We start from the raw sequence: 15113 nt of genomic DNA on the forward strand, positions 1-15113 counted from the left end.
TAATAAATGAGAAAGTTCATATGAGTTTCAGTACCATCTTCCCAGGCAGGAATGTAAGTAGTTCAACATCATTAAGCTCACTTTGCTGTTTATGTTTTTCATGCTTCACTTGATTCTTTCATTGGAAGATTAAATTTTCTGTTTAGCTCTGGTCAGTTCATCAGAAAAATTTTAAAGTCCCCTACTTTCATTCAATGTCCATCCTTTCTTCTGAAAAAGTATGTTCAATTTTGCTGAGTAGTTGAGTCTTGGTTGTAACCCAAATTCTTCTGTCTTCCAGAATATCATTTTCTAAGTCATATAATTCTTTAATATTGAAGCTCCTAATTCCTAGTGTCTCCTGTCTGTGGCTACATGGTATTTGAATTGTTTCTTTCTTGACTGTTTGCACTATTTTCTCCTTGATTGGAAGTTCCAAAATTTGGCTATAAAATCCCTGACAGTTTTCATTTTAGGATAACTTTCAAGAGGTTATCAGTGAATTCTTATAATTTCTATTTTACACTCTGCTTCTAAAATATCAGGGCAATTTTCCTGGATAATTTCTTGAAACAATGTGTCTAGGCTCTTTTTTTTGGTTATGGTTTTCAGGTAGTCCCTTAATTTTTTAATTATCTTTTCTGGATCTATTTTATCTCTCCTGGATCCACTTGTTTTTCCAGTGAGATCTTTCACCATTTCTTCTATGTTTTTCATTCCTTTGGTCTTGTTTTATTGTTTCTTGATTTTGAACAAAGTTATCAGTTTCCCTTTACCTTATTCTATACTTTAAGGGATTATTTTCTTCAAAGGACCTCATTTGGTCCATGCCAAGGCATTCTTCTTCTCATTGACCTTTTTGGATTACTTTTTCCATTTGGCCCAAGCTAGCTATTAAGATTTTATTCGAAGATATTCTTACTATTTGTCAATTAGTCTGAGCTTTAGAGCAGTCATTCTTAACTACTAGTACTAGAACTCCTGAAAGTTTTGCAGAATAATTTTTGGTATTTTGCAGAATATTTTGCAGAAACCCATGTACTTTATTTCAGAAAAAAAATGTAAATACATAAAATAGAGGGGGTAGAGTCCAAATGGTAGAGAATTTCTTTTTTTATTATTATTCTTTTTTTTTGATTTTTGAAAGGCAATGGGGCTAAGTGACTTGCCCAATGTCACACAACTAGGTAATTATTAAGTGTCTGAGGTTGGATTTGAGCTCAGGTCTTCCTGACTCCAAGGCCAGTGCTCTATCCCCTGTGTCACCTAACTGCCTGAGAGTTGCTTTTTAAATAAATTTAAATCCTGGATCACTAGAACCCACAGAAAGGAAGGGTAAAATATTTTCCAGACTAAAACAACTAGAAAGTTAATAAAAAATGCCTATCATGCTGAGCTGATATCACAATGAGATAAGAATGGAGTACAGTCCAGTGTGCCAGCACTTGCCAAGTCCCAAGAAACCAAGAAAAGACCTTGGGGTCAACATAATCAATTACATCATCAGCCACTTGAAGAGCTCTTAGCCCACAGATAATAATGGGGTCAGACAACTGGTCAGAAGGAGATTACAGGGGTCCTTTTGGTAGCACTGGGCACAGAACTCTGTTGCATTATGTATAACTAGATCCAAGTCCTGGGTCACAGTTCAAGGTAGAGGAGGAGTACAAACACACTAGAAGTTGTTCTCAAAGAGGAGGAGGGACCTTGATCCTAGTTCTAGGGCAGAAAAAAAGTATTTGTGATCAGTCATAGACTTCAGCCTAGGCCAGGAGAGTGGTAAAAATGTCTTTACATAGATCAAACTACTTTGAAAGAATTGTAAGCATACAGATGCACAGGTCTAAATATGAAAACAACTACACACACACACAAATAAATTTGAACCTTGAGAATAATAATCCTCTGTCAGAGCAGATCTTAATGTCAATATAAAATTAAAAGCAAAAAAAATAAACTGGAAAAAATGAGAAAACAACAAAAAAAGATCCTGACATTAAAAAGTTGCTTAGGCAACAGGATATATCAAAACACAAATTCAAGAGAAGATAACAAAGTCAAAATTGCTACAACCAAAGCCCCATAGAAAAATGTAAATTTGTTTGGTAAAAGAATTTTTGGAAGACCTCACAAAGAATTTTTAAACTCAAACAGAGGTGGAAAAATGAGAAGACAAAGAAATTACAGTGATGAAAGAAAATCATGAATAAAATTAACAGCTTTGGAAAGGAGGTTCAAAGTTCTAACGGAAATAACTTTCAAAAATAAAATTTACCAAATTATTAAAAATGAGTTATGTAAAAATTTAATGAAGAGAAAAACTTAAACAGCAGAACTGGTCAAATGGAAGAAAAGAAGATAGAAAAATTCACTAAAGAAAAGAATTTCTTAAAAAGCAGAAGTGAACAAATGAAAAAAGAAGTAAAACTCAATGAAATAATTATTTGGCAGCTAGCACTGGGCAATCAAAATTTCAAAAGTTAATGTAACTCATGAAATATCAATAAGCAATAAAAGCAAATCCAAAGAATGAAAAACAGAAGAAAGTATGAAATATGTAATTGAAAAAATATCTTACCTGGAACACAGAGATATTGTTTCAGAATTATTGGACTACTCAAAAATCATTCAAAAAATTAAATAAAATTAAATAAAGTAACCTAGGCCTCATCTTTCAAGAAATTATCAAGGAAATTTATTCTTATGTTCTAGAAGCCAAGGTCAAATAGAAATTGAAAGGATCCACCAATCACTTCCTGAAAGAGATCCACAAATGAAAACTCCCAGGAATATTATAGCCAAATTATAGATAGAGCTCCCAGGTCAAGGAGAAAATATGGCAAGCAGCCAGAAAGAAATAATTCAAATATCATGAAGCACATTTAGGATAACACAAGATTTAGCAGCTTCTACATTAAAGGACAAGAGAGCTTGAAATATGATATTGTGGAACCAAACAAGTTAGAATTACAACTAAGAATCACCTACCAGACAAAAATTATAATCTTTTAGAAGAATAAAAAAAAATGGACATTCAATAAAAATAGAAGAATTTCAGGCATTCATGATGAAAAGATCAGAAGGCGAAAACATGACCAGAGGGCACAGGTATGAATTAAATATGATGGGAATGACATCTAAAAATAAAATTAAAGGGTCAGAAAGAGCAAAGCACTGGCAAAAGGAGAAAGGGAGAGTTAGAATGGCATAAATTATCACAAAAGAGGTGTGAAAGGAAGAGCTTACATAATGAGAGAAAAAGAATGGGGGCTAATTTTCATCAAAATTATCTCAGAAAGGGAATAACAAACACAATTTGACATAGAATCTCTCTTATTCTAAAGGGACATGGGGGGAGGATTAAGAGAAGGGGTGACAGATAGAAAGGAAAGTGGAGGGGGGAAGTACTTTTTCAGCATAGAAGGAGTGAAAGAGAGAGGGAGAAAGTAGGATAAAAATGAGGGTAATAGAATGTAGTGAAATAATGTTATTTTGTTTGGTTTGTTTTGTGGTAATCAAACAACCAAAAAAAAAAAAAAAAACCCTGAAAGTTACAGTGGTACAATTGATTAAAGAATGGTAGAATAAATTGTGGTGAATGAATGAAATGACTAAATGAAAAGACAGAAGTTTAAAGAGACTTGGGAAGATATATATGAATTGATACAGAGAGAAGTGAGCAGAATTGAGACTACAATTTTTTTATGATGTCATTGAAAAAACAATCAATCTTGAAAAATTAAAGAGCTTGGATTCATTTTATGATCAAGGAGTGTTTCAGAGGATATTGAAAGAAAGTTGTCTTTGACACTCTGTTAATGGACTATTAATATTGATAATAAGAAACATACTGTTGAATATAACCAATAGGGGAATTTGGAACTTGGTTTGCTAGACTATGCTTATCGGATGGAGAAATTCTCATTCTCTCTCTAACCCTCTCTGTCTCTGTCTCTCTCTGTCTCTGTCTCTCTCTCCTTCCCTACCTCCATCATTTAACTTTTTCTTTCTCTTTATTACTATTTTTATTTCTTTTCCTCTTTTTCTTTTTTCTTCTTTCGTTCCTTCTTTTCTATCTTCCTCTTCTTTTCTTTTTAATTATCCTTTTTTTATCATCTTGCTTCCTTTTCCCCCTTCTTTCATTCATTTATTATTTCTTTCCACATTTTCTGTTTTCTTTCCTTCCTCTCTTTCTTCCTCCTCTTTAATTCTTTCTTTTCATTCTTTTTTTTCTTTTTCTTTCTTTTCTTTTATTTCTTTCTCTCCTGGAGAGGAGCAATGAGGGAGTAAAAATAGTTCAATTATTAAAAAAATAAAATAATACTATTAAAATATTAATAATATATTGCAGTATTCTAATCAGCCAGTGGTTGTTCCATGTGCTATCTCAAGTTGAAACTTGAATGTAAGGTTTGGATTAGTGGATAGGTGCTGTGCCTGATACCTAATTTGAGGAAGAAGCACTACAAATGCCAATTCCTGAATTCTCCTAATTCTAATTTCTCTGCTGTCCATATGACACTTGGTGAATTTTAATCTTTTTTGGAATTTTTCTGTTTCCTTCTTAAATGAAAGACTTTACTTAGATAATATATACAATCCCTTCTGACTGTAAGCTTTAATATTTACGGGATATGGAGAAAACTGCTGGCTATTCCTTATTCTGTGTTCAGGTTAGGATATTGGGGATCACAGAGACCAAGGGCATGAATCTCAGTATGGATGTTACTGATGTAAGACTGTCTGGTATGTACAACATATTCCAGTGACCCCAATCCTTTACTCTCTCCTCATTAATAACAATTTGGACAATATGGAAGTAGTGTCTTTAGTGGTGATTGCTCTTAAAAGACTGCTTCTGGCCTCTAGGAAGACACCATGTTGGACAGATAAGATCTCTGGCTCAGATATCAGATGAAATATGTTGGAATCTCAGTTATTCCACTTATTACCATTCATCCTTGAGCAAAGCTCTTTACCTTTCTGGGTCTAAGGTCTAAATCTATGATTCTTTGATCTTATGTTTTGTTGATAGACCAGAGATATGGAAATAGTCAAAAGAATGCTAGATTCCATATTGATAAATCTGGGTTCAAATCCTGATTTTGACTTTTACTTCTTTGGGCAGTTTTTTCTGTCTATAAGAATTTATATAAAGGGCAGCTAGGTGGCAGAGTGCATAGAGCACTGGCCCTGGAGTCAGGAGGACCTGATTTCAGATCCAGCCCCACACACTTAATCATTACCCAGCTGTGTGACCTTGGGCAGGCCACTTAACCCCATTGCCTGGCCAAAAAAAAAAATCTATGTAACCTTGTCTTTAAAAAGGGCAGGGGCACAATGGCAATTGCTCTCTTCGGAGAATGGGAAAGTTGCAGGCAAAACACTATAAACCATAAGAAATTCTGCTATATCAGATGGTCCAGAAGTTTTAGGCTGTGACAGGGAGTGAATGTCAAATGAAACTCAAAGTAGAGAGGACATTAGAAGTCATTTAATTCAAACTTTTCATTTTCCAGAAGGAAAGTAAGACTCAGAATTGATGTGATCTGTCTGTGGTCACAAGTTCAGTATGTGTCAAAGGCTGAAATTTAGACCCCAGGCTTTTGATTCAAAATCTTGAGTGCTTCCTGCTATACAGCACTTCCTTTCTCAGTTTAGCATATTAGCGAAAGATAAGAAAGATCCTTTTTCAGAACACTTGATCACTATAGCTATAATAGCTGGTACTACTTCAGATTTTCAAGACATGAAGAGCATTTCCTATGTGCCATTTGATAAGAAATCTGCTGACCCTTGCAGGAGAGAGCAATATAGAAACTCAGGTGACAGTCACAGAAGTATTTGACAAGTAGAGGGAGATTCTAAAACTAGAATTCTTTTTTCCACATGGCTGCTGGGCACAATTCATTTGGGAACAGCTTGTGCCATGTATGCCAGAGGGGTACAGGCAGCCCCAGTGACTATGGCAAGAATTCTTGTTCAATCTTGATTTAATGTACATTATGAATTTTCTTTTTGGATCCCAATATCTTGCAAAGCTTTCTGTAGTAGTAAATAGCTAGGTCTTTCTCATAATAGCAGTCTGCGTTTGCCAGACAACATTGAACCCAGAATACTTTGCAAGAGCCATTTGAAATTCACTTCCTTAGGCTGCCATTTCTTCACATCACCAATAGTACTAACTACTAAGGACAAGATAGTTAAGAAAGTCCTGACCTACACAGAAGGCAAAGCAATCATGCTCTACCTGTGACAGAACCATAGTGGTGGCAATAACTCCAATCCTGGAATGTAACCTCTGTGGGAACAGGGACTGCTTATTTGATGATTGGCCTCTTCTTTGTATTCCCAACACTTAGTACAGGGCATCACACATAGGAGATGTTTAAGAAATGTTTGTTACATAAGATTTCATCAGAAAGCTGTGAACTGGCTAAGAACTGGAAGACTTTTGCTTAGCTCTGGGGTCAACCTCAAGATGACTCTTTACATGTCATGGTCTTGCTTTCAACACCCTTCATTTTGATGGTGAAGACAACAGCAAGGAAGGCCATGAAGGACTGGCCCTTCAGTGGGGTGGAGAGTCCCAACTTCCTCCCCACTTCACCTCCTCCACCCTCCCCTGGCTTCTCCCTGCTCGCGTCTCTGGTGGTCTGTTGCACTAGGAGCAGATGTTTCTCCCACACAATGGAAACATTCCCTCAAGTCTCCAACCACTTCCAAGCTTCCCTCATATGGGAAAAAGGAAAAAGAACAGGAATGGAAATTTCAAAACTTTCCTTTTGTCTTTTTACAAAAGTAGTAAAATTGGAGAGGCAAAATGCTGCAGTCCAGACCTCTCACCTTTCCCACGATACTACCCATAAAAAATATTCATCCAAGTTATTCCATATGAAATATAAACAAACAAAAGCCTATCTTTTCCTTCTCACCTCATAGAAATCTGGTCTATGACACTGAATCACTGAAAGTGAGATTTCAAAGGAATCTTGGTGACTATCTAATTATAACGATTCCAACTAGAGGTCATTCAGTCTCTGCTTGAAGACCTACAAAGACGGCAACCTTGTCACTATCTGAAGTGACCTTGGCCTCTTTGGGACAACTCTCTTTGTGACCAAGTTTATTTCATTCCTGTCTAGCCTCAGTTAGCCTCCTTGAATCTTCCCCCACATTGCTCCCGGTTCTCTCCTATGACCCCAAATAGAATAGATATCATCCCTCCAATCCCAGTAATATCAAAAGATCCTAGATTTAGAGCTTGGAGGAGCCCCAGAGAACACCAAGTCCCACCATTTTCACTTTATTTAAAATGTTAAGTAACTTAACCATAGACATACAACTAGTAAATGTTTGAGGCAGGACTTATACCCACTTCTTCTTGAGTACAAGTTCAGTACCTGATCCTATATAAGAATGTAACTTGCTTGAGAGAGTTTGATTTTTGTCTTTGTATATATATATATCTTGTTCATTGGGTAGTATCTAGCATAGATCAGGTTAGATTCTTTTCTCGGACTTTCAGGTACTTTTCCCCGTTGTTGTTGTCACTCCAGGATACAATAATATAGATTTCTTAGGAATTTGATGATTAAGTGGATAATTAGGGAATGTTGGGATAGAAACTCATCTATATGGTGGATATTCCAAGTCTCCAAGGTTTTCCATTCACAGTGACATTTGGGAAATGCAGCTCACTTTTAGGATTTTTCGAAGAAAAGTCTTATTTCATTGACTTTTGCAACCCTTAGCTGAATTTGAACCAAATAATTCCATATTAATTCTTCATATTTTCTTTATCAGCCATAGACAAAGCTCCGTCCACCCCAACCTTGCTTGCCAAAGTCTCCCAGCTGCTATCTAATGGGTATTGTGGCATGAATAAACAGTGGTGCCACAAGAATGCTAGTGATAGGGTTGTTTTTTGTTTGCTTATGGTCCTATGTATAATAAAAGGAAGAAAAAAATTAGGGAAAGTGAGTTTTCTGCATCATTCCAGTTGGTGGAGCCATGTTTGTGAGGAGAAATCTTTGCCCAGCTCCTGAAAAATAAAAGTTGTTTATGATCCCAACCTGATGATACAATTGGGAAAACTTGAAACTCTTCCTGAGCCTTATAGCAATTTCCTTTTCCCAGCCCCCCCACCCCCACAGTGTTCTTCATGCCCACGGATGTAAAATGAGCTGAATTTCCTGTGACTTTTAAGTCCACCTACTCATGTCTCTTGAGTGCTACATATTGGGGGTGGGGAGGAAGGGTAGAAGCTTTTCATTTTAAGGAAATTTTTCATAAGAATGCCCCTACATTACCATTTACCATTACATTTTAGACTGTAAGAAACTAAATAGCCTAATGCAGCTGCAAAACAAAGATGGAGAGATGAGTACAACTTTGCCAAAGACTTCTTCATTTTACCAGATGATGAGGGAAATGGAGGAGAGGGAGGGAAAGGGATGCCTTAGATAAGTGTGACTGCAGATTAGAAATGACTACAAATAACCCTGAGATTCTTTGGTAGTTAGGAAAAAACCCAACAACCTGTTTGCCATGACTATCCCCCAAACTTTCTCTCTCTTGCAGCCCATGCTATCCCTAAACAATTATTATTTTTTTAAACCACATCCCATATTTCTGTCAAATGCAAGGGAAGAACTCTATGAGATCATCCAGTTCAAACCCCTTATTTTGAAGATGGCATCCTCTATGATAGAATTGAGGATTAGAGAAGAACGGGACCTATCTAGGGTCCCATAAAGAGATGAGAACAAAAGCAGAGATGAGAACAAAATTCAAAATCTCCTGACTCCCAGTTCAACCTCTTTCATCACATTAACTGTGAAAGTGTATTACTTTTGAAATATTTATCTTGAAATCATATTCCCCCATGCCCTGAAGAGATTCCCTTTTGAGTTTAGTATAGGAAATACATGACTCATCAATATTGATTTGAAAAATATACAAAGATCTAAAGCAGGCCTTAAATTTACCTTGTCCTTTTAAGTAGATAAAATACATTTTCCTAGTTCTTTCATGCATTCAAATAATAAATTATCATATCTTTCTGAAAGCCCCTTTACCATGGATTACACCCAAAAAATGCTTTTCCTGGTTCAGCACTAATTAAAGAAAAAAAAAGGTATTTTTTATTATTTAGTATAAATATTCTAAATTATGAACAAAGAATAGACTGGTTATATATGAAGAGCAGTATGTAAATCATAGATAGTCTATATTCTCCATTGAAAACCATATAATGTGAAGAGTTCATGAGAAATCCTCCATTTCCCCCCACTACCAACATCTTCTCCTTTGGAACAATAATGAGAGTATATGAACAAGAGTCACACAGAATGGGTTTTCTTGCCTGTGATCTGCATCCCTAAAAGAAATACTTTTCTCAGTTAAATCTTGTCTAAATGTATACATATTATAGCTATATCTATATCTATCTATCTATCTATCTATCTATCTATCTATCTATCTATCTATCTATGTGTGTGTGTGTGAAAAGCAGCCCTCTTCATTTTTCTACATCATCACATTCTCCACTTAGAAAACTCTTCATTATTTTCCCACCATCAAAACATGAAGTCTGAAATAACCCTTATCCTTACTGAATTAAAACTTTGCCTGCAGGTTATAGATATTTGGCCTTCTGACTGTTGCATCTTGACTCAAGAGTCAATAAATAAGCAAGGGATAAAGAAGCCTTCCTGTATGTTTTATTCTCTCTCTGTGGCTCCTTTTCTTGTATCTTCGTGTATCAATTTCCAAGCTAAAAAAGCAGGGCTTAATGTGTTTGGGCTGATTCATAGGTCTAGAAAAAACACATTTCTTACATTGTGTGGACTTTGGGGATAAAAAAAATCTGTCCTTGTCTGAATAGTATTTATATTAGAAATTTCCCTTTAATTTCTCTGGCACAAAGTAATGACTTGGCTTCAGCCATGTCTTGAGCCATGTCAAAATTGCCTTATTAAATATCAAAATGGGTCAGTCAGGAGGCAAATTTGTAGAATATCCTGATGAATTCCATATACAAGAAAACCCCATTAACATTCATAAAAAGTTACTTTTGGCTAGATATGGGTCAATGCTTTCATTAGGCTATTGTTTTTATTTGTAATATTTAAATAGGCTAACAATGGCTGGTGGTGCTTTTGAGAAATGTTATTTGAATGATCTCACAAATAAACCAATTTTATATAAAATTAATGAAGACATTATACCACATTAAGATGCTCACAATATAATAAATGCTTCTCTCTCTCTCTCTCCCCCCTCTTCTCTTCTCTTCTCTTCTCTTCTCTTCTCTTCTCTTCTCTTCTCTTCTCTTCTCTTCTCTTCTCTTGTAATTTATAGTTTAAAGATATGGATTCATCATGTTATCTTCAATTAATAGACAAATGATCCTTGAGGTTGACTGCTTTGTGATCAAAGCAGCATTATCATCATTATCAACATTAAAATAAGAACAGTAATAATAAGTGTGTTAAGTTACTTCAGTTTTGTTTGTCTCTCTTTGTGATTCCATTTGGAATTTTCTTGGCAAAATAGTGGAGTGATTTGCCATTTCCTTCTCCAGCCCATTTGATAGGTGAGGAAAGTGAGGCAGGTAGGCTTAAGTGACATGCCCAGGATAACAATTAGTAAGTGTCTGAGGGCAGATTTGAACTTACAAAGATGAATTTTTCTGCCCGCAGGCCAGACACTCTGTCCACTATGCCACCTACTTGCCTAATAATAAAATCTATCACTCATACTTTGTGGTTTGGGGAAACATTACATATATTATCCCAGCTGATCCTCAACAACAGTTCCTTAAGGCAAGCATTAGGAACAGCCCCATTATGGTGATGGTGCAGTGGGTAGAGTGCCTGAAGTTAGGAGTTCAAATCCACCTTAGACAATTACTAGCTATATGACCTTGGGCAAGGCACTTAACCCTGCTTGCCTAGCATCCAGGGCCATCTCCAGTCATCCTGATCCATATCTGGCCACTAGCCCCAAATGACTTCAAAAGAAAAAGTGAGGCTGGTCACTTAGCACAGACCCCCTCACTCAAATCCAATTCACAATTATGCCATGGCATTGCCTCCCTCATGCCAGAATGGACAAGCATCCTTAAATGACTATTCAAGATCATATAGCTAGGACTTGTATCTAGGGCAGAGTTTGAACTTTTTGAATCTTTTTGACACTAAGTTTGACCCTTACTACTTACTAGTGGCTAGCATACCTTGAGATCTTAATACACACCCTGGGTAGCTGTAGCACCTTTACCTACTTCTGGTGTTTAAGGTAGGACTGAAATTCCTTTCTTCTGGTTCCCTTTTCCTGGGCTCTTTCCACATACACACATACAGATGTCTGTTTCTTTTTTTTTTTTGTCAGAGTACCCAAGTCAAATTTGAATCTATTAGAATGATAAAAGGAATTAAAGACTCAGACAACAAATAGGGTTCATTAGCAGGAGGCAGAAGATTACTATAGTTTAGAAGTTGACTTTAGGGGAAAACTTACCTATAGATCTGGGCCAATTTCATTCCAGTGACTGATAGAGAAGCATTTCTCTTAAACTCATGACAAAGATTCCTTCCATACCTCCTATCTCCTACATATTTCATAAACTGAAAACTTCTTCCCCAGGGTACACCTCAAGTTGTGACCAGACTGGCCAGCATCACTCTGCCTCTTCAGTTTCCTCTCTTTCGCCTGTGATTTGGTCCATATTTACTTTGAAGATTTGGCCTAGTCCACTCTCCATTTTCCCTAAGTACAAATGAACAAAACTAGAAGAGTTCTTCATTATTTTCCAAGTCTTTTGGCATTTCTCTCTGAGTAGCTCCAGATAATTGCTGTCTTATGATTAGCACTTGGCCCTTGGGGAACTGGGGTCAAATGTCTTCCAGTCATGGTTGAGCATAAATTACCTGGCAAAGTTCAAGTTCAATTTCGGATGCAAAAAATTACATGATCTGTCATCATGCATTAGTGTTTTCCAAAGAAAAGCTAAATTGGAAAATTAGCAGGTTGAAGGTACAGAGTCCTATGGCCTGGCTCAAAGGAACACTACCTGTCTGGATTTCATCCCTCTTTCTTACTTCAATATCAAGGAATCCATTGCTAGCAATGTTAAAAGTGTAGTCCCATATTTGTCTTAAGGAAAAATAGTCCAGATCCCAATTTCCTTGGAGAAGTGGGAAGGGATAATGAAGGCACATGGGAAGATTTTTTATTTCCCCAAATTCAGAGATCAAATAGATAGTTAAGAATGAATTTAATTGACACTGGACCTAATCACAAGTCAATATCTTCAACATGAGGGTCTTTTTTCCCAATGCTAAACTCAAGGCTGATACTTTCCTACTATAACCTGCTATGGACATATTTGTAGAGCAAATGCTCATATTTCACATCTTGGATTCCTATAAGAAGATAAATGTGTCACACAAGATAAACAAACACATATTCGGGGATCAGAAAGCCAGGGTTTAAATCCTACTTGTGAGGCTTCTAATTATGTGACCCTGAATAAATCATAATCTCTTTAAGTCTTAAGAGTTCTCATCTATTGAATGATCTTTTGTGTTATTCAGTCTGTAAGAACCCTTACAGATTAAAAGAACTAAAAATTCAAGTAGAAATTACCTTGGAAGGAACAGTCATTACAAGATTAAAACCTACTTCACTATTTGTATTTTCCCTACTGGCCTCTGGGTATTTTCATTTATGGATATAAGCACTGGAGGATCCAACCTTGGATTTGGGGGAAATTTTACATTGGACGACTAGGGCACTTAAGGAATTCTCTATGTTTTCAATTCTGCTCATGGAAATTCCAGAGACTGTTGCTAAGGGAAAAAAAGTAGTGTCCAGTATGTGTCTCAAAGTGCTTTCTATAATTCTGTATTAAATTAAAAAATATGATTAAGTCACATGAAAAAATCAAACTCAATGACCCAAACTTCTGACATGAGATTAATTTTTTCCGCCATGCAAAATTTCATCTGCCATTGCTCTTCCAGTTTCGGAAAATCTACTTTTCAGGCCTGGAGATGATGCATGCTCCAACAGACACCTGCAGTTCTACAGTTCTAGGTCCTTCTGAGTTTCATTCTTTTTTTTTTTTTCTGGCTGTACTTAGGGAGAGGGGCAGGGGCCAAAAGCAGAGGCCTTGGGAGCAGAGGTCTGGTCTGTGTTAGTCATGAAATGTTATGGAATAGAGTCAAGGAAACACACTTTCAATGAAGGCACTACTCAGACTGTGTTTTTCAGTAATGAACAGCCCTACTTCTTTCTCAAAACAAACAAAAAAAGAAAAACAGAAACAAAACAGAAAAAAAGGATATAAGAAAAATGACAAAACCTGTGTTTCCATCAGTTTTGTTTTTAACAGAATCTTTTCAGTTCCTGTCCACCATTTAGCTGGATACCAATACTTGGGATACATCTACTGTGACATTGACCTTTATTTCTACAATTTAAAACACAAAGTCACAAGAAAACTCTTCAGTGTTGAAATTCAACAGGTTGCCCACATTCATTTGATAAAATCATTAATGATTCTGTTCATTAATTTTTACTTCTTTATTTGTTCATTAGTTTATTTATTAATTTACTCATTCATTCAAATTATATTATTCATTAATCTATCAGTTTATTTAGTTAGAATTCATTTGTTTATTGTTTGCTTATGTTTTGTATATGTTCATGTTTTTATGTGTTTGCTTATTTCTTTACTTGTTCCAATTGACTCAGACCTGTAATTTCATTGATATAAGGAGTTGGTCCTGTGAGAATGTCTTCCAGTAATGGATGGAGATCAGAATCTTCTGTCATTTAAGTTGTACATGCTGTTTGGCACACTGAGGGCAAATGGGACTTTCCTAGGGTTACACGGTATGGATTTGGGATAGTTTATGGTAGAAATGCATATAAAAAACACAGTGTTCATCTTTGTAAAACTTAAAACCCTACTAGATGATGTTGCTGATTTTCATTATCATTATTGCTATAATGCTGTCTTGACTTTCATGTTTCCTTTCAATGTTGATACTTAGGCAGTTTATTAAAGAGGCAGCAAGAGGGGATTGAATGTTAGAAGGCCTGGTTTCAAATCCAGCCTCTTTGATTTACATACATGTGACTTGGACAAATCATGTCATTTCAGGGCCTGTATTTTTTCAGCATCAAAATTAAATAAGCACGTAAATAAACAGGTATTGATTCAATCTCAATTACATGCCAAGTACTGGTCCAGTAATGAAAAGATTCAAATAAAGTTCCTCTCATTTCTCTGGTAGATCAAAATTGATGATACTCTGATTTCCATGTTGATCATGCTTATTCCCAAATAGTATATCATGCACTTGCAAGAGCAAAATTTTCCTTATGTAAAACTATTCAGTACCTGTATAATGACACATTTATAGACCCAGATATGTGTTTAATAATATTACAATAAATCACCAAAGAAAATCAGGATATATTATAAAAGCATTACAAATATATATTAAATTTGTACATAAATGTCTGCACTTCAACAATTGATCTAACTGAAAAGTGAAAACAGAAGAGATAATTAAAGGGGATTTAGACATATTATTGAACTCAAAATTGATAGGAAAATAATTACATCAGATTCTAATAATAGCCAACAACAATTAATTTTTAAAAAATTAAACCAAAGTTCATGATCATTTCAGGTATACAATTTCCCCAAGAGTGAAGCACTGAATCATTTCCTTTGCGTTGAAATCTTGGCATCTGTTCCTGGGTTAGTCCTTCAGTGCTGTCCTCATTCCAGTATGTAAGAAACTCTAAGATATACCATCTCAGAGTTGCTTTAGATGGTTTGAGCCAAATTGTCTCATGCTTCTTATCCCCCAGTAAATGGTAGAGAGATAGAAAAAAATCTGGAAAAATATAAATATATAAAATACATGGAAAACAAGAAAAATTGCATTAGTTCTATGCCTTGACTAATATTCAATATTCATGTACAACTGACAAAGAGAAATTTCTCCCAAGGGAAATGAGGCCAGGCATTGTACCTGGAGTCAAATTACACATATTTGATTTGGTAACTTGGACTTTGCTATGGCTTAACAAATACAAGTTAAACATGA

At 35.7% G+C, this 15113-nt stretch overlaps 1 protein-coding gene across 4 annotated transcripts in view; it reads right to left on the reverse strand.

Annotated features, from left to right (window-relative positions):
• Positions 1–8166: 8166 nt before the first annotated feature.
• LOC141494331 (alkylglycerol monooxygenase-like) overlaps positions 8167–15113 on the reverse strand; it is a 240778-nt gene continuing 233831 nt past the window's right edge. Inside the window, exon 11 of one of the 4 annotated variants that reach the window (XM_074195411.1) lies at positions 8167–14900. In XM_074195411.1, the coding sequence (XP_074051512.1) occupies positions 14864–14900 (37 nt within the window). In that variant the 3' untranslated portion in view covers positions 8167–14863. The remainder of the gene's footprint in view (positions 14901–15113) is intronic. The other 3 variants (XM_074195410.1, XM_074195408.1, XM_074195409.1) reach the window with 3 other exon arrangements.

Source organism: Macrotis lagotis, chromosome 7 (genome assembly GCF_037893015.1).
Source record: "Macrotis lagotis isolate mMagLag1 chromosome 7, bilby.v1.9.chrom.fasta, whole genome shotgun sequence".
Lineage (NCBI taxonomy): Eukaryota > Metazoa > Chordata > Mammalia > Peramelemorphia > Peramelidae > Macrotis > Macrotis lagotis.